The 24,550-nt window shown below is 38.7% G+C and overlaps 1 protein-coding gene across 9 annotated transcripts in view; it reads left to right on the top strand.

Moving 5' to 3' along the window:
* Window positions 1-24,550, top strand: part of agrn (agrin) — a 390,673-nt gene that overhangs the window by 79,963 nt on the left and 286,160 nt on the right. For 6 of the 9 annotated variants that reach the window (XM_088331544.1, XM_088331552.1, XM_088331547.1 and 3 more), the window contains exon 3: window positions 8,339-8,359. The exons of the other annotated variants lie outside the window; for them this stretch is intronic. In XM_088331544.1, coding sequence (XP_088187670.1) covers window positions 8,339-8,359 — 21 coding nt within the window. The remainder of the gene's footprint in view (window positions 1-8,338; window positions 8,360-24,550) is intronic. 9 annotated transcript variants of the gene reach the window in all.

Genomic DNA, 24,550 nt, shown 5'->3' on the forward strand with positions numbered 1-24,550 from the left:
AATATTCTTCACGTGTGTTTGAAAGGACAGATCGGGGTCAAACACCTAAATTTTTTACTGAGTCAAAAACAAAATCTTAAATGTCTAGGTATTTTGCGATGGAAATCACGTAATTTAAACATGTTAAGGCTGTAAAACAGGTTGTTCTGTATACCTGATTTTGACTTTATCATGTTGTCCAGAGTTGTTGTTGTCATGGTTGCCCATTCCCCTCACTTGGGCCCGCCTGTTTGTCGCCAGCTGCTGCTCGTTGCCTGATTGGCTTCCCTCCTATTTAAACTCAGTGCTCTCATTCTCCTTGTCAGTCCGTCAACAAACTTCTGCACTTGCAAGACTTGTATTTTGTATTTCCGGTATCCTGCTCGTGTATACAGTATCCGATATTGATCCCGCCTGTCTCGTCCTGTTCGGTATCTTGCTCAGTCTCAAGTATCCGGTATCGACCCCGTCTGTCTTATCCTGTTTGCTATCTTGCTCCAGTATCCGGTATTGATCCCGCTTGTCTTTTCCAGTCTGGAATCTTGCTCCAGTCTCCAGTATTGATCCCATCTGTCCCGTCCTTTCCGGTATCTAGCTCAAGTATCCGGTATCGATCCCTTCTGTCCTGTCCTGTCTGGTATCTGCTCTTGTATCCCGTTTCTGGTATCGATCTCATCTGCCTCTGGCTTCCTGTTTTCTCATGCCTGACTTCTCTGTTTCACTTCTTCCGCCCAGCGTTCGCCGAAACACTGGCGTTTGTGTTCACGTGCATGACTGCCCTATTTCCCGTAAGATAAAGCTTGTGTGAAAATATTACGCGTCTGGGTCCTCCGTCTGTTCGGGTTTTGACAGCTGTAACTTTTGCCATGTATCTCTGTATCACTAGGGGTGTCATACGTTTTCTTTGGTAAAGTTGCACTTATTTTCTTTTTAGGTCTTCAATTAATGAGTTGTTATGCATAGGGTGGTGAATGTTGAAAATGGAAGCAACACGGTTTCATCATTTTGCTTTACCATAACATTTCCGACGGATAAAGTCCAATTTATTAGCTTTGCGCAGAACAATAACCCGATACTTTTGGGTGAAAAATACAAACTTTTTTTTGCTTAAAAGAAGGCAACGCATCCTTTTGGTTTGAAGAAAAAATAAAATTGGCTTTGTTGTCGTTGACATAGGGGACATTGTTTAAAAGGATATTAGATATTAGAAATTAAATTAAAAAAAAAACTTAAAAGAAAGAAAGACAACATAAAAGTACATTAGGATTGATAGACAGTATTAACAAGGTATTGTTTGTAGAATTTTCTAGATTGTAAGTGCAACCTATAACTTACAACAGAAAAAGACTGCTATGAGATGCAGCAGCAACAATGTGCAAACAAATACAATACGAATATCAATTTGTGACAGTCGTTTTTAGCACAGTTGAAGAGGCTAGTAGTCAGACTTGAAGAAAACAACAATGTTTTTTCGACACTTCCAAAGCCACTTGGCCTGTGAATGCAAAATACTGTTTATTTTTTACACTCATCAGCTAAGTACTAATAAACGATGCAGCTTTTAAGTTAAAGGTTATCGATCTGTTCAGCTAGCAGGCAAATTGCTGTGTGTGAAAGATTGGTACACAGAAATAAAAAAATTTCCAGTATAATAATGTATATATGACATAGTGTATAGAATGCACATCTGTATATATAGATTTGTGGTGGCTTGTAAAACTGTCATGTAGTCCTTAAAATACATATTTACAATTAGACACACATAAATATTTGTGTCTAATTGTAAATGTTGTTGTGTTAAGAGACTTAAGTGCAATAGTTTGTGTATTTTGTATTCCAATTTTGATAGTGCTTTTATTTATTATCCATCCATCCATTATCTGCACCGCTTATCCTCAGTAGGGTCGCGGGGGTGCTGGCGCCCATCCCAGCAGTCTTTGGGCAGTGGGCAGGGGACACCATGAACTGGTTGCCAGCCAGTCGCAGGGCACACAGAGACAGACAACTCACTCGTTCATTCACACCTAGGGACAATTTGGATAGGCCAATTAACCCAAGATGCATGTGTTTGGAATGTGGGGGGAAACCCGAGTGCCCGGAGGAAACCCACGCAAGCGCGGGGAGAACATGCAAACTCCACACGGGAGGTTCGATCTCATGACCTCAGAACTGTGCCGCACACACGCTAACCACTGCTCCGCCGTGCTGCCTTTAATTTATTATATTGATTTTAATTTACCAAAATACCCTTTAGAAAATCTTTCACTTCATTTTTGTACCATCAATATACTGTGAAAGGTCATTTCAATGTACTGTGACACTCATACATATTATCACAGATATTTAATTTGTGTACACAGTGACCAACCAAAATGTCACAGCATCTCCAGATCAAGATTACTTAGATAAATGTTTGACAGGAACATATTGTAAAAAAAGGGTTGTGTTATCACTTCACATCCCTGCCCCACCTTTGGGCTGTTTCATAATCTTAGGATCTCCTTCCTTTCAACTCATCAACACTGTGGAAGCAGATGGAAGGAGGAGTAGTATACTCGTCATCAAGCTGTAATTTTTGTGGGAGGAAGTTTTCTTGAACTCTTGTTAAATCTGGGGAAACTCTCACTCCCTAGTGAGGAGATTAATTCCTCCGAGCAGATTGCGAAAACTCATAATTCTCCCTGGCATGCTTCAGTTCTTTAGATAAGATGTTTGAAAACAGCTACTTATACATGATCACACTGGGCTGACCATTGTACATACTCAAGGCCAGGGTGATCTGACTTTAAAATACCAACAACAACAAAAACAACAGAGAAAAAGAAACCAACATTTACGTAAGACAAAATAGTACCAGAATAGTGCATTAAAGCGCCTCACTCCTTACTTCCCATTAATTGTGGAAAAAGCCATCAAGAAACTCCTTCCCTACTTGCAAGTCATGTTTGGCAAAGGCTATTTTGACTAAACGTACTAGATGAAGTAAACAAAGACAACAAAAACTCCCACATCTCCTTATTTTTTCAATTTTTGCCTTTTTCTCAGCTTTTCTATCTCTGTGAGAAACAGGGGTCATTGTAAACGGCTTGTCTTGACTTCATAAGTAGAAATTGATCGGACCTTTTGCAAAATGTAGTGTCTCAGACTTCAGAGTTATTGTCTTGTTTTTAGCTTGGCCCCATTGACTCATGCACATTTCGGAAGCTACTTTGGTCTTATTTGGTCTGTGGTAACCTTGTTATGCAGTTTACGGTAGATTACCTCTGCCAAGAAACCATTTCCCCTTGACCAGTGTGAGGTGAGAGAGGTTTTGGAAGAGTACAATGGAATAAAACAAGAAAGGGACGGATGACAAATTCTTCTTCCTGCCTTGAAAGAGGGTGAGGGCGTATTTTTGAGAAGGGGACAGTATTGAGTGTGCTCACTCCATGTGGTGAACTTGAATCAGGAGTTGGAAACAAAGAGCACCTTCCTCGGTGAAACAAAAGTTTCAACAAAAACATTTTGACGGAAATGTCATTGGCGTTCCAAAGGAATTGGGGGAAACTTTAAGCCTAAATTTGGATTCCAAACCATCTAATACAGTCCATTTAAAAAAAGAACTTTGAATAACACATCTTGCTATTTTTAGGAAATTTATTTGATACCAAACCTAATATTTTTCTTAACTATTGCATTTATTTAATGGTTATTTACCATTTCATTCATCAGTAACTCGTATTAGCTACCGTGTTTAGCACCAATGCAGGGAGAAAAGTGTCTACAGGCACTGATACCAATACCTGGAATTGGTACTCACTGAACCCTATTAAACGTTTAATGTGATTGCAGAAGTTCGACCTTGGTTTGGAATAACCCAACTTTCATTTGTCATGGTGGGGGAAAATGTTTAAAAATTACATCCAAAGTCCTGGTGGAGTAGTACATGTTTGTGTCTGCTGATGTTGGGAAATGCCAATACTTTTTGCACAGCTTAATAAGTGCTCACTGGGCTTTTAGCCAGCTAATAGAGAAGATTGATTCATTTTGGGGTTTTGAATCCAGCGTTTGTTTATATTTTCTGTAAGGGCCATCCTTGGGGTCAATGCAATGCTTATCCTTCTTTGAAACATGGATGAAAAAAAACAAAATGACAACAGTAATGTGTTATGTGTATGGTCATGTTTTGTTTTGAGTCTTTAAGTACTTGTGTTTCAAATAAACTGATATCCTTTGAATATTAAAAAATATTCTCTTAAATGTACGTATTTCACTGTGCTTACTCACAAGCAGATATTTTTTATATAAAAAAAAGTAATCTGCTGGAGACTGTAACCCAATATATGCTTTAGCGCAGGTGTTAGGAACCTATGGCTCGCGAGCCATATATGTCTCTTTTCATAAGTACATATGGCTCGCGAGCCATATATGTCTCTTTTCATGAGTATATATGGCTCTGAGATAAAATGGAATTCACGCAATTATTTAATTTATTTTTACAAGTGGTGTTGATTGTCACATGATTGGGGACAAGACAATACTGACTGCTTTAAGGGTTGGGTCCAGTATATATGGGACACAATTTTAACTACAGTTTACAGTCAAGGTGCTACACCAACAGACCCAATTGTGTCTGTTACTCACAAAATAATCCTTTATATGGAAGCAATCTATGTCCATTGTTGAGGCACTTTATGATAAAAAGCAACATAACAAACTCTAGCCAAGCACCCAGAGCAATTTTTATTTGATGAGCGGTAGGAATGGGCAGAGCTATACTTAGAGCGTACACACTCCTCGCCGAGCGCCGTCTGAACTAAAGGTACAGTATATGCTCTACGTTGATATCCTCGTTTGCAATATTTTCTGCCATTTTTACCGAAAAACTTTGCTTGCACCTTATTTTGTAACAATTATTTAAGACAAAACTGAGCCTCAACACTCTTAAGTAACTTCAGGGGGAGACACGTTTTAAGTGGTATATTTTTATTCATATGGCTATCGAATTATTGTTATTTATTTATTATTATTTCATAAATGTTATCAAACCATCAGACATCACACAGTGAAGTAAAATGTGCTGAAGAATTAGCTTTTGTCTGGAGAGCGGGTTTGGAGGTTTTCTTGAATTTGGTCTTACAATTTATTGTGTCTCTCTCTCTCTCTCTCTCAAAAGAAATTCAAATGTATTTGTTTTCATGGTTCTTTGGGTCAAAAACGTTCCCGACTTCTGCGATAGCGTTTTTAGCAGGAGCTAGATTACCGACTTATTGTTTACTATGTTGTGAATTTGTTTACATAATCCACATGCTTTTGAATTTTCATTCAGATTTGGAAGAACATATCTTATTCTCTTCAACATTAATACTTTTTAATTTCATTCACCTGAACTAATCATGTACTTTCGGTGATATATAAATCTCAAAATATACCACCTTGTTTGAAACACATGTGATGAAAAAAAAAAAGAAAAATATCTCCCCCCAAAACTTTGCCTACAGCCCCAAGATATCTTTGCACATATCCATGCCTTCAAAATGTAACTGACAAAATCATGTTAGTTTTTGAGCGTTAGTTACTGTTTCTGTGAGTTTATTTGCTTTGATTAAGCTGAAGGAAGTCCAAAGAGCATTCACTCCTCTCAATCTATAGCCACAACTCTCCCTGACATGAATCACTTCGAACCAACACACTTTGAGCTAAATGGAGCACCCCCACTTCCCACCTCGACTCCGCGCCCACCCCTCTTAATCACATTAGCCTAAGTGATATGGGAACGGCAGGCCAGACACACACTCCCTCCTTCTCTTGCACTCTTTCAACTTGACTAAATAGCCACTCCTCTGGAGATTTAAGTTGTTTTAAGCTCCATCTTTGGATAATAGACTGTTTGCTCCCTCGGAGACCCCAGTTTGGAATAATGAGGATCAAGATGAGAGCAGAGAAAGCAAAACGTGAGAGAGTGAAGAGGGTGAACAGAGAACGAGAGAGGACCCTGTGCTAATACACACCGAGGGGCAAACTTCATTTAGTTTTTTGGGAGGCTGTATGGCTTCCTTTGGATTGAGGGAGATCCACAAGTTTTAGAAAACAAAATCATTGTTCAGAACCGTACAAATAACACAAACTGTGACAGTTAAAGGTGTGGAGCGTCCTTTTAGGTATCCTTAAAAAGTTGAAAGTAGAATATTTTTTCTATTATTATTGTGTTAACAATGCCCAACAGAGTTCAAGGAGGCCTTATCCTTTATTTTTCACAATGCCTATCTGCTTTTATCTTCAACAGATCTGTCTGGGGCGGAACACATTAGGTTCACGGAAAGGGGGCTGTGGGGAATGCTGTAGAGTGATGTCATGTATTTTTTAGTGTAGCATAAAAAATGTGAATTTAAAAAAAAAATGCCTGTTTTAAGTAAAGTAAAAAAATAATTTATTTGAGCGCACCTAAGAAATGAGCTGACTGAGGCTGCAAAGATGACAGAAGCCAGGAGATGACGGCAGAGAGCAACACAGTTCCAAATTCAGTACAGCTCCTTTAACGATTAAATTCTTTAAAAAATATTTTTTAGAAAGTTCAGGTGAAAAAAAAGTTAATTGTTCACTTGTCCTTTTTGCTCTAATCTAAAATTGACATCACAGTTGCCTGGATTACAGGCTCATGTGTTTCCTTAGTATTGTCACAGGGGCTAACATACACACAAAAAAAAAATCACAGTAATTCACATGTTCTGTTTTCAATGACTAAGATTGATATTGCTCTGGTTGTTTTAGGACAAATATTTAGTCAGAGAACAAGAAACTATGGACATTTTTGTAGTTGTAATTTTTGTAACTTGCCACTCGTGGACTTAGATCACTCATATGTCGGATGTTGTTGGACAAGTAAGTCGGTTGTGTTAAAACCTCATTCAAATAAAACTGCATGAGTTAGATATGTTGGATTGGTGACTGTGCTGTTTGTGTCATGTGTTTATGTCACTGCGTACATAAAACATTTGATCATGCCATAATAAAATCAACAAAAAAGCAAACTACACAGTTCACCCAGTGATGATTGGAGTCTAAGATATGGTACGTTCACACCCTTTAGACTTACTTAGTTATTACAATCTCAGTTGCATTCAAGCAAGAATTTGATTTGAACTTGTCATTCGCGGATGGGTGGTTAAGCGCACATCCCCACAGTGCAGAGGTTCAGGGTTCAAGTCCAGCTACCGCAGCCTTCCGGTGTGGAGTTTGCATGTTCTCCCCGTGCTTGCGTGGAATTCCTCCGAGCACTTTGGTTTCCCACCACATTCCAAAAAAATGCTTGACAGGGTAATTGGCCAGTACAAATTGTCCCTAGGTGTTAATGAGCGAGTGAGTTGTCTATCTCTGTGTGGCCTGTGGCTGGCTTGCAACCAGTTTAGGGTGTCCCATGCCCACTGCCCGAAGACGGCTGGGATGGGCTCTAGCACCCCCGCTATACCAACATAGTGAACACAGTTTACAAAATTAAACTTATCACGTAAGGATAGACACATAATAAAGACTTGAAAGAGGAAAACAATAACAAAAAAGAAATGTCAGAATATAAACGCAAAAAAAATCAAGTTATTGGTTGGAGACTTGCCCAAGTTGGAAGGTCATTAGTACAAGGAGTACAATGAAAAAAGGGTCCAAGGATATTTAGGAGAAACATAATTCCAAAATGAGTGGATACCACGCCAAAGGAGCAGGTAAGGTGTTGAAGTGCAGTGGTTAACACATACGCCATTTGTTGACCTGGAGAGGGATGGGCGCCATCAGGCTCTGCTTGCCGAAGACACACCACAGTAAATGGTGCCCCCTATAACCCTAGAGGTTAAGGGATACACCAACACCCACCGTATATATATATATATATATATATATATATATATATATATATGTATATAAATATTTTCTTCTCACAGTCTTGCTTGGTTATGAAGAAACTGTCCCTCTGAGCCTGTTAGTTACTGTCTTATATTGCTCACATGAAACTTATGTTTGGTAAAGTGATATTTTGTCACTGAAAATTGAGAATTTTCCCAAGCTACTTTAAAGAAAATACATTGTCTGCTTGTCGGTATTTTAATTTGTGTTTCTCTCACTTAATTAAATTGGCTGAGAAGATGAGTTACAGTTTTAGGTGCACTTTGACGAAAAGCTATTAAAAGCTAACACACTAAGTTTAAACACATTATTAGAATTTAAAACCAGTGGCAAAATCTATAGTTTGTGTTTGCATGCTACTTTCTGACTTATCCAAGTTTTCATCTTGCTCACCTTCATTTATATCTGTGATATGTTGTTCACTCTTTTACTTCAAGCTGACTTAAAATAACTGCTGTTACTTTTCCTCTTTTGCCTACGGAAGCGCGCAAGTATATTGTTGCAGGTAAGAACTTTCCCTCATTTGCTTACTTGTTTATAAAACCCTTTATGTACAAGGGAAATTTATAAATATTGTATCCTTAATGTTCAGCCTGGTTATGCCTCTGTGTGTGGTAGTGACCCTCAAGTGAGGCTTTAAACAGTCACAGTACTTGCAGGGAAGGATGCAAGTGAGGTCAAGGTCAAAGATCATGTGCAGCTGAGTACTGAAACTTTTGCTTATTGAAAATGCTCCATAATTGCTTCCCCTGGGGATCTCATTAAGCTCAACTATGGAGGTCCAGACAAACAATCAGCTTTGTGACTATGTATCTGCCTCTTACCAACGTGCAGACGGATTTTGTTGCCACTTATACTTCTGCTGCATTTACCAACACAGAAGTCTCACCTCACAATAAAAAAATATAGCAATACTTTTTATCCACATCATACAATTAAAATGTTTTCCACTCTTAAAATCAAGATAAAGAATATACTATATTCTGTAAATTATACAGGGAGTGCAGAATTATTAGGCAAATGAGTATTTTGACCACATCATCCTCTTTATGCATGTTGTCTTACTCCAAGCTGTATAGGCTCGAAAGCCTACTACCAATTAAGCATATCAGATGATGTGCATCTCTGTAATGAGAAGGGGTGTGGTCTAATGACATCAACACCCTATATCAGGTGTGCATAATTATTAGGCAACTTCCTTTCCTTTGGCAAAATGGGTCAGAAGAGGGACTTGACAGGCTCTGAAAAGTCAAAAATAGTGAGATATCTTGCAGAGGGATGCAGCACTCTTAAAATTGCCAAGCTTCTGAAGCGTGATCATCGAACAATCAAGCGTTACATTCAAAATAGTCAACAGGGTCGCAAGAAGCGTGTAGAAAAACCAAGGCGCAAAATAACTGCCCGTGAACTGAGAAAAGTCAAGCGTACAGCTGCCAAGATGCCACTTGCCACCAGTTTTGCCATATTTCAGAGCTGCAACATCACTGGAGTGCCCAAAAGCACAAGGTGTGCAATACTCAGAGACATGGCCAAGGTAAGAAAGGCTGAAAAACGACCACCACTGAACAAGACACACAAGCTGAAACGTCAAGACTGGGCCAAGAAAAATCTCAAGACGGATTTTTCTAAGGTTTTATGGACTGATGAAATGAGAGTGAGTCTTGATGGGCCAGATGGATGGGCCCGTGGCTGGATCGGTAAAGGGCAGAGAGCTCCAGTCCGCCTCAGACGCCAGCAAGGTGGAGGTGGGGTACTGGTATGGGCTGGTATCATCAAAGATGAGCTTGTGGGGCCTTTTCGGGTTGAGGATGGACTCAAGCTCAACTCCCAGTCCTACTGCCAGTTTCTGGAAGACTCCTTCTTCAAGCAGTGGTACAGGAAGAAGTCCGCATCCTTCAAGAAAAACATGATTTTCATGCAGGACAACGCTCCATCACACGCATCCAAGTACTCCACAGCGTGGCTGGCAAGAAAGGGTCTAAAAGAAGAAAAACTAATGACATGGCCTCCTTGTTCACCTGATCTGAACCCCATAGAGAACCTGTGGTCCCTCATCAAATGTGAGATTTACAAGGAGGGAAAACAGTACACCTCTCTGAACAGTGTCTGGGAGGCTGTGGTTGCTGCTGCACGCAATGTTGATCGTGAACAGATCAAAGCACTGACAGAATCCATGGATGGCAGGCTTTTGAGTGTCCTTGCAAAGAAAGGTGGCTATATTGGTCACTGATTTGTTTTTGTTTTGTTTTTGAATGTCAGAAATGTATATTTGTGAATGTTGAGCTGTTATATTGGTTTCCCTGATGAAAATGAATAATTGAAATGGGTATACATTTGTTTTTTGTTAAGTTGCCTAATAATTATGCACAGTAATAGTCACCTGCACACACAGATATCCTCCTAAAATAGCTAAAACTAAAAAAGCCCCACTCCAACTTCCAAAATATTCAGCTTTGATATTAATGAGACTTTTGGGTTCATTAAGAACATGGTTGTTGTTCAATAATAAAATTAATCCTCAAAAATACAACTTGCCTAATAATTCTGCACTCCCTGTATAAGTTAATATTCATGAAAGTTACCGATCTTTGTTTTAAAGCCACAAAAGAAAAAAAAAATGCCTTTGATACCTGCCAAACTGGAGTTTCACTACTTCCTGTTACTTTTTTGAACTCAATAAAACTCCAGGCAATGAATTTCCTCATGTGTAGACACGTTTTATATCTCATAACAGCATGTTGTGCTGCAATTATTACAGAGCCCAGCATATAGTTGAAAATCTCAAAGTGCAAAGGTAGTTTACTTATCATAAAACTTAATTGTAAAACAATTATTTGAAGAGTAACTATCTGGAATATGTATTTCCAAAACACATGAAAGGTAGAACTTACTCTTTTAATCAGGACTAAAAAAAAACAAAGTAACATACATGTGAAGATTCCAGCCCTTTTTTCAACACCAATACTCACGTCACACACTTTCAACAATAAAGCAGCACATACGGTGCGGGTGCAGTGACTAGTGGCTCTCCAACTATTTTTTTTATTTCTTACTGTTTTCTTATCTTTCTCTCATCTGTTGGATAAATGCTTGGCCAATCATGCATATAGTCTTCAGGAACTACTTTTTTAACTTCTTACCTTGTAAATACAAGGTGTTTAAAAAACTATATAAATATATGTATATGCATATATGTACACTGTATATATGTATATATGAATATCAATCATGATGATTATAATAAATAAATAAATAAATACAAATACTTATACTAACTCATAAGCCAACAATTTGTGTATTCCACAAAATAGTGATCTGTTGAATACTGTTACCCAAGATATGCTTCAGCGTGTTGGGGTGGAGCTGGACTACCGACATGATGTATGGCGTGTTTTAGGCGTTGCACATATTGAACATTAGTGAAATCGTACACATAATCCACATGATTTTGAATTTCTCATTCTGAATTGGAAGAATACGTCTTATGATCTTCAACACTTATAGCTTTTGTTTTAATTCAATTAAACATGTAATTTTTGCCATATTTACTTATCAAATAATGTATCATTTTTGGAAACACCTATTTATCATGACATTCCATTTATTTTATTTTTTTCTTCTAAGTGTTTATTATGTGTTTATCCTGGAGTGTCATGTCTAATCTCATTGTAAACAATGCTGACTACATTGTTATCAATGACAATTAAAACAATCCTAATTCTAATCAGCACTGTTACTATCCACGCTTTGACTGATCAGATCAGATGGTAGTACCCTTTATTTGTTTCGAGTAAGACCATCTCAAATGGTATTGTCTCTGATTTTTTTTTTTATGTAAAATAACCCTTTTCCATTTAGTGCGCACAGTTTTGCTTTGCCCATTTTAGGCCAAGCAAGCAACGACTTATCACACTCAAGTTATCTCACCTTCTTTTTGGCATCCCATCCTCCTCCTATCCTTGAGTTCACATTACAGGCCACCCAGGAGATTCAGCCTTGGATGGGATTCTTCTTCGTCTATCTGGACAGTATCCTAGTAGCCAGGGCCATCCTGACCTTGTTTTTCTGTCATTGTTCTGATAAGAGTAGGATGATAATGAAGTGACTCACTCACCAACCAAACTTTTTAAGGACTGGATTTGTCTTTGCTACCACACTTGCTCACTTGAGGGTCAGGCACTTAAAGGTCTTCCAGTTTATAGTGATGAAGATATTTGGTGATTCTTAAAATTATAAATACAGTTTAATCCCATATTATTATTTTTTGGACTGGAAAGCTCATCACAGACTGACCAATCAAACGTTTGTCTGCAGTACTTTTTTCATGCAACCCTTTTCCGCCAGACAACAACAAAAAATGAAGTTATTGTTTTGTGTTTTTTTTATCGGCTAAATATCCAGTAATTACTGACTATGCATTACTTGACCTGAGAAAATCGCCCCAGCCAACATGGCCATCCTTTTGGCATGCTATTTGACCTTTTTTAATCAACTAACTATGGTGCTTGGTGGCCTTGGGGGTATGGCGCCCGCCCCGAGACTGGGAGGTTGTGGTTCAAGCCTCGGCCGAGTCATACCTAAGACTTAAACATTGGTACCCGTTGCCTCCCTGCTTGGCGTTCAGCATTAGGGGTTGGAATTGGGGGCTTTGGTCACCTAATGACTCCCAACACCTCAGTTGGGTTGAGCGAGGGGGCTGGGAATCCCCTCCTCTGAATCAATCTCCCAAAACGAGTCAGAAATGACTCTAGCCACCTCCCACTAGGGGGATATGGTTCTGGTATATATATCTCATCTCATCTCATTAGCTACACCGCTTATCCTCAGTAGGGTCATATATACATATATATATATACATATATATATATAACTATGGATTGTTTTCTGTTTATGTATGGTGATGATAGTGAAGGCTGGAAACCTGGCACTGGGCTGTCTTGACACTTTGCAAAGTAATTCTCAAATTGAACTGAGTTGTTGATTTTTTTATTTCTAAAGGATATTTAACAATACAAAATAGAATGAATTGCATTGAGGATTATTTATTTTCAATTGAATCTGGGGTATGTTGGTTGGATCACTAAAAATATACTGTTAGTACTGCATGCACAAGGCAGCAAGTATAACCGGGAGCCAACAACAAAAAAAATGACCACGGCAACAGACGAAATATACTAAATGATCACGGCAGGCTTGTCGGATGCTATGGAAGGTAAACCGGCACTGATTGGTGGGAAAAACAGGAAAACATACAATGAGCAGCCTGGTTACACGGGAACAAAAATCAGCCACGGCAACAAACACAAACACAGCCAGGAAACAAAACAATGGGAACTAGGTAGGCTAGCCAGCTAACTTGGACTAAACAAAACTGGAAGCCTCAGCCCGGGGAACTATCTGGACAACATTATATTAATTGCAAGACACGTGGCGAAAAACACAAAGGAAAGGTCACAATCACATACCTAAAGGGAGGCAAATATAAAAAAGCAGGTAAAATTACTACATGCAGCTTTTGATGATCGAAGTACACAACTAGGACAAAACAGTTAGAAGTCCCCCGGCGACATGGTAAAAAAAGTTCTAATTACTCCGAGCGGCAATGAGCGCTGTGCCATTGCTAAATACTCCAATCGCCGTCTGTTTTTCAATGGTACTGGCCGATGTTATAAGTCTTTGTTGTTATCCGGTGACGTCCAAGCTTTAAGGGATATGAGATCTATCTGTCAACTTTAAGAATTCTTTTTTTGAGTTCCATTGCATGTGGGATATTTTGGAACATATTTGCATGATTGTGGGTAGAAACATTCTACGTTCTCTGCCTAATAGAAAAAAAAGAAAGCATTTTAGAATCCCTTCAAAGATCACATAATTGAGTCTTGTTCCATTTTGACAATGTTTACCTTTTAAATTTTTCTTTGTTATTCCTTGGTTGTTATCTCATGTCCTGTGTGACGACTGTATGTCAGTCATTACAAGCATCCTCTTTGCCTCATTTGTGTCCTTTTCAAGGTGTCATAGCCTTGGAATATAAACATGTTAGTTCTTGCAGACTGATATGTGCGAGTACTTTTTTTTGCACAGGACTAGTTTCTCGGTCTATGAGTCTGAACTTGAGCGTTTATTTCCAAAGATGTCTTGAAGCAGATGAGCTCTGTCGAAGGCTGTCACTTGTGGCAATTCGGTGCAGCCTTGAAAGGATTTGTGCATTTAGATCACATTTAGATTAGCACTAATCTGGGGTTTTTGTGTGTTTTGGGGGGAGGAGTAACAAAGATTATGGGTGACATAGTTTTAAAATTTTACCCCCCAAAATATATAGAAATGACCATGAATAATGGTTGGATTTTAAAGTGTATCTAAATGAGACAAATAAAAGAGATTGTGGCTTTTTCTTTGGCCATTTCTAGGACACATGAAAATAATCTGACCCTTTTATTGAAAATACTTCACAATTTTGGTTTCAGGAGCAAATTTTCCTCTCAGTGCAGGTTATTGTCATTTGGGAAATAAATGCATTTGGCAGAATTTTCAAGACATTTCTGCCCCCTGAAAATCACAAAATTAAAGTAGCATGTAACCCATTTGTTTAGTATAAAATTATAATAATAGTAGAACAAATGAGAACCTTTTTATTTGAAGGTGACATTGCATTTGAGTGTTTTTTTTCTATCTAATAAAGCAGAGGTGTCCAAACTTTTCAGAAAGCGGGCCACATTTGGCAAGCTGAAAATATCTGAGGGCCGACTATTTAGCCTGGCATTCTTTGAACCGTCTTTAATAAATTCACCCTTTGTGAAATGTTTTTGCAGTGCTTGGCGTTTAGCGCCACAACCTCGTAGCTCACCTTCGTAGCAGTTTCATTTGACCCGCACGGTCTCGTGAATAAGTGCTGTTGAACCGTTAAAACAGCTTCCAGTTGCTTCACCTTTTCAATACGGTTAGTTTCCTGTTGGCTTTTTGTAGTCAGCATGTTTTATCTGGCAGTGCTTGATATTAAATTCTTTGTAAACAGACACAGTCTCTTGGCAAGTAAGGCAAACGCAAGTATTTCGGAATATGATAAAAAAAAAATTACAAGCTGTGGCCCTCGCAGTCAACTTTTTTATTTTTAATTATTTACAGTCATGTCAGAATTAGGGTGGGCTAAACACTCACAGAAAGCCAAGGAAAGGCAATGTGGCTAAAGGGCCACTGCCATCATCTGGTGTATTTTTTTTTTTTTGTGTGTACAAATGTATTTTATACAGCTGTCAAAATTACTGGCGAGCCACATATTATTAACTTTAGGACAGAGGCCGAGGGCCAGTAAAAATTTGATCGTGGGCCGTAACGGGCCCTTGGGCCAGACTTTGGACATGACTGTATTTCAAGTATTGTCCCGATTCAATTTAAGTCAATTGTTTTTTTTGTCTATTGTCCTTAATCACAGAAAGTTTCAAAGGGCTGAACAAGCCAAAATTACAATATATCCCGATCATAAACCTAAATGAGGGCAAGGAAAAATCAAAAAACCCAGCATGAGGAAAATAAACAAATCTTCAGAAGGGGTCGGACATAAACTAATCCCACTTACTGGATGACCAGGCTGCAATTGATGTTGCATGGCCACCAATAGACAAAACAATGTCAATATCAACTATAAACACAAGTAATAAATGAAATTCTGCAAAAAGTCGACAGCAAAAACAATCTTCTCATCACAATTAGCCTGCCGATACAGTAAGTTCCTGATGATTGCTTGCATCAGGTCCACTTGCTTGTCCACTGACTCAGAATGCGTGCATTGTGCATAAACATCCTTCTCCCTTGCTCAGCCACCTGCCAGGCAGCAGGAAAGGACGAGAAACTGATAGTATGTGGTTGATATCAATCATAAGTTGCATAAACTGTATAGTTGTTTTACTGGACTGTCTCAGAAAATTAGAATATTGTGATAAAGTTCTTTATTTTCTGTAATGCAATAAAAAAAACAAAAATGTCATACATTCTGGATTCATTACACATCAACTGAACTATTTCAAGCCTTTTATTATTTGAATATTGCTGAATTTGGCTTACAGCTTAAGAAAACTCAAAAATCCTATCTCAAAATATTAGAATATCATGAAAAAGTATACAAGTAGGCTATTCAACTAATCACCTGAATCATCTAATTAACTCGAAACACCTTGCGAGGGTTTCCTGAGCCTTAAAAACACTCAGCTTGGTTCAGTAAACTAAATCACAAGTATGGGGAAGACTGCTGATCTGTCTGCTGTCCAGAGGACCATCATTGATACCCTCCATCAGGAGGGTAAGACACAAAAAGAAATTTCTCAAAGAGCAGGCTGTTCACAGAGTGCAGTTTCAAAGCATATCCACAAAAAGTCTGTTGGAATCGAAAAATGTGGCCGGAAACGCTGCACAACCAAGAGAGATGACCGCAGCCTTAACAAAATTGTGAAGAAGAGCCGCTTCCAGAATTTGAGGGAGCTTCAAAGACAGTGGGCTGAAGCTGGAGTCCAGGTATCAAAAGCCACAGTTCACAGACGTGTCCGGGAAATGGGCTACAATAGCCGTATTCCCATGGTCAAGCCACTTCTGAACTCAAGACAACGGAAGAAGCGTCTGACTTGGGCTATGGAGAAGAAGCACTGGACAGTTGCAGAGTGGTCCAAAGTCCTCTTTTCAGACGAAAGCAAGTTTTGCATTTCATTTGGAAGTCAAGGCGCCAGAGTCTGGAGAAAGGCTGGAGAGGAGCAAAATCCAAGTTGCTTGAAATCCAGTGTGAAGTTCCCACAGTCAGCAATGGTTTGGGGAGCCATGTCAGCTGCTGGTGTTGGTCCACTGTGTTTCATCAAGTCCAGAGTAAATGCAACTGTGTACCAAGAGATTTTCTGCTGAAAAGCTCTATGGAGAGGAGGATTTCATTTTCCAGCATGATCTGGCACCTGCACACAGTGCCAAAACCACCAGTAACTGGTGCACTGACCATGGCATCACTGTCCTTGATTGGCCTGCTAATTCCCCTGACCTGAACCCCATTGAGAATTTGTGGGGTATAGTTAAGAAGAAGATGAAAGACACCAGACCTACAAATGCAAATGAGCTGAAGGCCGCTATCGAAGCATCCTGGGCATCAATAACACCTCAGCAATGCCACAGGCTGATTGCCTCCATGCCACGCCGGATTGATGCAGTAATCCGTGCAAAAGGATTCCCAACCAAGTACTGAATGCATCAATGGACATTTTCAAATGTTTGATTTAGTTTTGCTGTTATAAAATTATTTTTTTACTTGGTCTGAGGAAGTATTCTAATATTTTGGGATAGGATTTTTGAGTTTTTTTCAGCTGTAAGCCAAAATCAGCAATATTCAAATAATAAAAGGCTTGAAATAGTTCAGTTGATGTGTAATGAATCCAGAATGTATGACATTTTTGTTTTTTTAATTGCATTACATAAAATAAAGAACTTTATCACAATATTCTAATTTTCTGAGACAGTCCAGTAAGTCTAGATTAAAACGATTCCACTGAGATTGCAAATGGTATCTTTGAAGCCAGAGCATTCCACAGCACCGGGGCCCAAATGGCGAATGCTCTCAAAACTGTGTATTTCTTCTTGGTTCTTGCACTTTCCAAGCTGAGGCTCTAAGCTGCAACATAGAGCACAACAAACTAATGCCCATTAAGACTCACTCACTCACCCACTCACCCACCCACTCACTCACTCACTTAAAATCTCGGTCATTGGTAGCAGACGACAACGTCATAGTATATTGCTGGAGGAAGTCTGCAAAATCCTGCACTGCTATGTCTCATTAACAATACTAAATTTACTGCAAGTGGGGAAAGAACGAAGAAAGTTGTTGAAATAATAGTTTGTGTTGTTTACAATGGCATCTTTTGGTTTGGATGTAAGGGAAGTGTCCCCACCAATATCGAGCAATCATTGTTTTGTCCCCGCCAATGTTACGTGATCACTTAAAAAATTTGGGCTATGTAATTCCAATGCCAATATCAAACCGACGCCCTTGGTTGATTTTATGGTAGATAAAACCAACTTGTTTACATAAGTTATCTTTGATTTTATTCTACGTTGTCTGTGTTGCTGTGAGTAAATGTGTTTGTATCACTTACTGTGGGGAATTGCAATCATTAATAAGAGGGGGAACTAGCGCAGGTTGTTAGATATGCTCTAAGACATTGTTTCTTGACTGGTTTGACTTCAGGAAACATCATTCCACCCTAATGACCCCCTTAAACTGCTTTAAAATAGCCACATACTAAAATAGATTTAAAGTAATACAGTGGAACCTCGGTTCTCGACCATAATCCGTTCCAGAACCCTCTTCGAAAACCGATTTGCTCGATCACCGAAATCATTTTTTCCATTAAAAATAATGTAAATTGTTTAATTCCGTTCCAACACCCTGAATGTTGACCTTGAATGTTTAACGTAAAGCTAATCCAGGCTATTCATACGTTCGCATTATCGTAATCTTCCGTACGAAAGATTACGCAAACATGAACGTGTAAAAATTTAAAAAAGGATAATGAAGATAATTATAAATAGGATTTCTTACCTTTGTGGTGGTCAGCAGAAGGCGCAGGTGGACGGTGGGGAGAGGAAAATCATCAAAAGTTTTTCAACCTCTTCCAAAACTTGCGGTCGTTGCTTGCTTATAGCACTCACTCCCTTAGCCACATCACAAGATTTCACAGTCTCCTTATTCTTTAATATCGTACTGATCGTAGATTTAGCCATGCTGTATTCTCTAGCAAGATCAGACACTCGCACACCTCCTTCATATTTTGCTATTATTTCTTTCTTAAATGCAATATGTACGCACTACTTTTCTTTTTTCACCTGTAGCAACTTTGCTGCTTGCACTGACTTTCTTCGGAGGCATTATACGGGGCTAAAACACCCGTATGTCGCTCAGCATCGCACCCTAGCGTACGCACTCACGCATAACCGGCGTTCGAACTCTGATTTTTTGACCGAACAGCAGAGCAAGAATTTCTCGAAATTTTTGGTCAGACTCCGATTTGTTCAAACTGAGAGGCGTTCGAAAACCGAGGTTCCACTGTACTAAAGTGTGTATCTGTACATTGTTAATTATTTAATTATGACGTCAATAAAGATCGTGAGAACTGGCAAACAGTCTGTATTTATATAGCGCTTTTCAATTCACTGACGACCTCTCAAAGCGCTTTACAATGTGCTTCACACCATTCACATACACACTCACACATCGATGGCCAGAGGCAGCCACGCAAGGCACCTATCTGCCAATCGGGGGCATTAGAGGTTTAGTTTCGTGCCCCAGGACACTTCAACATTTACCTCGGAGGAGCCAGAAATCCAACCTGTGCTTGAAGTAAAACATTTTCAAACCATTTCCTGGCAGACACTCGTACATCATTTTCATAGTTCACAATATATAAATGCAGACCATTTACCATTTACAATTGTGTTCTTCTGTGACTCAATCTTTGTTGTCCTTCTTTTCCACTTTTCCTTCCCCTTAAAACTAACTTTCTTTGGACCTGTTATTATGGGCAGAAAATGGAAATAAATCAACAAAGTTACAATAAAATCAGATGTGGTCCCTCAGAAACACGCCGATTGACTGAACAGGTAAAGAGATCGAGTTGGGCATTATCGTCATCCGTGTAATTGTGTAATTGGCCTTCGGTTCTTTTCTTAGCATTATTTTGCCAGGGCAAAAGCCTGGGACCCACTGAAAACGGGTCTACAACCTACTTTTGGGTTCTGACCCATCAGTTGAGAAACACTGCTCTAAGACGGTTGAATGCACGTTCTCCTCGGGTTTATATAGCGGCAACAGCAGTAGAAAGAAGCGTCGTGGCTGTTGATTCAAGCTCCATATTCTTATCTGCAAGGTCTCATCAATCTCGGTGAAAGATTCCTTCAATGTCTGCTCTTGTCTCTGACTAGCCTTGGCCTGCCACTGGTCCTACAGCACCTTCAACTTCACTGTTAATACTTAATTTCTAAATTGCGGTCGAGTTTTAGTGAACTTGCTTCCAGTCTTTTATTTTACTAGACAATAAATGCTGAAAATGTGCAGGCCTTTAATGCAGCACGCTGATAAACCTCCTTTTTATCTCTTACTGTGTGTATTGTGCTGACTCAGAATTCAAAATGGAAGGTCTCTAAAGGGATTAAAAGTGATTTCCATAATATAAAGGTGATAGTTATTGTCTAAAAAATCCGGTCGTGGCTCAGAATTGTGCTCTTCACTTTGCAACTGCTGCCATCTCTTGGCTCCAAGTCTGCATGCACAGCACTGGGAATTGAAATAATCCAAGACTGACTGACTCAAAACAAAACCAAATCGCCCTAAAGAAGGCCACTTTACAAGTCACCCGTATCCATGTTTAAGCTTATTGTTGGGCGTTAGCTTTGTAAGAAAGCAGACTATTCTATGAACCTCTTATGATCCCACAACACAGGCGGACCTTTCCTCTTTTACATTGTTTCTTTTGTGCCCCTAGAGATTTATTTAGTGTATTTTTTATAACCACCACCCGTTACAAGTTTAGGCATTTAAACCCTAGAGATGGGTTTGAACAATTTTATTGACGCTTTTAACAGCAATTAAACACATTCACAATTTCATTATATCATATTCTAACAAGGGCAGCACGGCGGCGCAGTGGTTAGCGCTTGTGCGGCACAGTTCATGTCATGGGAACCTGTCGTGGGTTCAAATCCAGCTCCAGACTTCCTGTGCGGAGTTTGTATGTTCTCCCCGTGCTTGCGTGGGTTTCCTCCGGGCACTCCGGTTTCCTCCCACGTTCCAAAAACATGCATTTCAGGTGAATTGGCCGGTCCAAATTGTCCCTAGGTGTGAATGAGCGAATGAGTTGTCTGTCCCTGTGTGCCCTGCGATTGGCTGGCAACCAGTTCAGGGTGTCCCCTGCCCACTGCCCGAAGACATCTGGGATGGGCTCCAGCCCCCCCGCGACCCTAATAAGCGGTACGGCTGATGAGATGAGATATTCTAACAATATGAAGGGAAACACGTTTTTTTTGGGTTTGAACAATTTTATTGACACTATTAACAGCAAATAAGCAATGTGAGGTTTGAACATTTTTTTCTCAACAATCTTAACAGCAATTAAGCATATTCACAATTTTGTTTTTCACAATTTCGTTGTAGCTGACAATATGACGTTTTAACATTTTTTCGACATTTTTAACAGCAATTAAACACACAATTTCATTATATCATATCCCAACAATATGAGTTTTTATCGACACTTTTAACAGCAATTAAATACTTCTTGTTTTTTTTTTTTTTTGGGGGGGGGGGGGGGGGGTAGCAAATAAACAATGTGAGGTTTGAACAATTTTTCTCGACAATCTCAACAGCAATTTAGCATATTCACAATTTTCCCGACATTTTTGACAGCAATTAAACACAGGACAGCTGCATTCGCTCGTATGACCGCTAGAGAGCTCTGTTGCTCCAGCTCGTTGTTTAAAGCAGTGGTTCTCAACTGGTCTGACTTGAGGACCCACCATCAACACCCAATTACAAGCAGCGATCCAGATCAAGATAAAAATTTCACTTCCCAAATGTATTAAGTGGTGGATTTTTGCAGTTTAAACTACAGAAATAATGTACTAATTAAAAAAAACTATGTCCAGCAAAATCAAAACCAATTCAAGTTTTAATATTACTTTTAATACATTAAAAGCAGCATTTTAACGACCTTCGAATGCTTCACTCTATTAGCTTCGGTCAATTTTAACTGATAAGAAATATACATGTCATTTTTTTTAACTCAAACTGTGTACTTTCAGTGGATAGACGTCACTCACCGAACCCAAACAATCAAGACAATGAGGGGAAAATACTTACACTTTTTATCCACAAACTCAAAATAAAACCAACAAAAAAGGCAATTCAAAATTAGGCAGGAATATGTTTCTTCTTATTAGCCTTTCAAAAGGGAAATACTCTCTTAGCATTGAGGGGCCACCACCTGCACAAAATACACTGAGGTTTTTGTCCTCTTTTTCTAAAAGATAATAAAATCCATACCTTATACATTCATCATTGTATCTGCGTTTTGCCTTGCTCAAAATGTGTAAACAAACCACTGTGTCTCAAATCAGTTTGCAGGGTATTATTGCCATATACTGTTAAGAAGTGTAAATGACTTGCCATTATCTATTTTTTAGTATTATTTCGCCATTCATTCATTCATTTAGTCATTCATTCATTCTTTCATTCATTCATTCATTCATATCAAGGCTAACTTTGTGCTAATAAGTTAAGCAGGACGCGGAATTTGGGACCAATCCACTCTCAACCCTAATCTGACCCAAAAACATTTGAGTTTGTTGAACAAACGCCCTGTGATATCATTGGCAAGCTACTTCCTGGTTGGTCCCATGGCATATATTAACATATGCGCATCATCAATTGTAATTTGTAACAAATTATCTTTAATGAACTTCTTCAGCATTTTTTCAAAATAATCGCAAAATATTAATTCAAATTGAAATGTGGAACAAGTGGAAAGGGTTATGTTGCAGGTAAGAAGAGATAGTCACAGCTGTTTACATGTAGCTTATATCGTTTGTAACTAAATTTTCACAAGTTCCTTTCAAGTGGGTTAAACATGTCTTTATCTGCTTGACCATGGTTATCAAACACAGCTTTTCTGTATCTGCTTCTCGTGTGTCACCATTTATCTCTTTTAACCATTTTCAGACATTAAAGATGGGGTGCGTTGTTTGGGTGTCCTTAAAAAAAATTGAAAGTTAGGTAAAATGGTTATTAGGTATCGTGTTGACAATGCCTAACTGAGTTCAAAGAGCCCTTATGCCTAACTTTCCACTGCATCGTTCTCATTTCATCTTACTTTTAGCAAAGCTGTTCGGTCCGAACATAATTAGGTAGCAGGACTTGTGTGGATGGCGGAGTGCTGGAGACTGACCTCCCGCTTGTCCTGCTGGTTTTTATTCTGTGTGGCATGGAATCCATCCAAACCCCAAGAAAGATGCAAATAGAAGAGTTGATTTGAATGCATCTGAAAAAGGCACATACTTGCACGCACATCATGAACAATCCAACTAAGGCTGCAATGGACAATTTGTGGCCTGTGCAATCCTTTAAAAGGTTTTTTGAAAGGCTATGCAAATACATGTAACCAGTGACATGATGACGCAAGCTAATTTTGTACAGCTTTTTTAAGCCACCGATAAAATTGAATTTTACAATAATTTAGCAAGAAGCCATGCTCAGAACACTTTACGTTCAGAAAGTAAAATTTAACTTATGCATACATTAGAATCTCAATAATTAATTTTTTCTTCTCACATTTAGGTTCCTAATTTTCTTATTTACTAGTTGACTGTTTTATTTGATTATTACTGATTGTTTTATTATTTTACTAATTGTTGTAGTAGTTTCTTTTATTTGGAACATATTTTATGTACAAAAATGTATTTCAAAACAATGGAACGTTATCAGCCTTTGTTGGTGGCAACTTAATGCGACCCAACCTCACTCAGACTCTAGGTCTGGTGGGGTCCCAGAGGAAATTGAGTTCGATACCCCTGCATTAGAAAATATTTACTATTATCTTCTTGAGCTGGTTGCAATTTTGATGTGGTACATTTTCTGTAATCTCAAATATCTCTGTCATAGTTTTGCCGCCTTGTTTTTTTTTGTATGTGCCAATCTAATTAGGGCTCTTCGTTTACAGCAATTGCACGTAATCGTTTACTTGTTTGATCATCAAAACATTTTTAATCACATAAAAATAGTTATTCCCCCAAAAAAGATACCTTGGTGTTCATCAGCAGAATAGCATATGAGTCCGGCAGTTATTTTCTATCATTTCATTTTATTCGTTCAATTCAGGCAGCTATATTATTTGTGTGCACATGTAAATATAACCTAAATTATAACCTGAAAGGGAGTGGAATGAAGAAAACTTATTAAATCCCACCCCTTTTCTCTCATATGCAAAACTTAAAGCAGTTTAAATAACATTTTCTGCCACTTTGGCTGAATTGATAGTAATAAGCGTGGCAGGCCCAAAATGGATACCAATACCGAATACAGACGCTCCCATACTTAAGGCCATTCGACTTACGCAAAACGGTAGATACACATTTTTTTGGGGGGGATGTCTAAAAATATCCGGACATTGCTGTCAGTTAGATTTTGTATTGTGTGCACCTTTTTCTGAGTACAGGACTGTACTGTAGTGGTTCTTTCCGCCACTACCAGTGTCTGGCGCTGTGAGAGGTCACCCAGCATCCACCCCGAAGAAGAAATCCGGCGCTTACTGCCTAGTTGGTGTGTAAACATACTACGTGTACTGTATCTCTAGCGCGCTAAGAGGTTTTTATTGTTTAATATCTCGTGCATCCATTCTATATGGTTGGTGTAGAGTGTAAAGAAGAGGTGAGCTATTTCTTTTTAATTAAAAATGGAATAAGAAAGCTTGATGCAGTTGAGAAAAGGGTTGAATCGCTTTAATTTACACTTAAATTTATTTTTCTTTATAGAAAACAAATATTTCATAGCATAATATATGTTATGAAATATTTGTTTTAGTTCAAAACAATACACGTTACTTATACCAGCCTCAAACATACAAAATATAGCACCGAAGCAACTCACAAACAAATTAAACTTACGAACGATCCTCAGGAA

The sequence above is a fragment of the Urocampus carinirostris genome, chromosome 3, assembly GCF_059441175.1.
Source record: "Urocampus carinirostris isolate Australia breed hairy pipefish chromosome 3, RoL_Ucar_1.0, whole genome shotgun sequence".
In the NCBI taxonomy this organism is placed as follows: Eukaryota; Metazoa; Chordata; class Actinopteri; order Syngnathiformes; family Syngnathidae; genus Urocampus; species Urocampus carinirostris.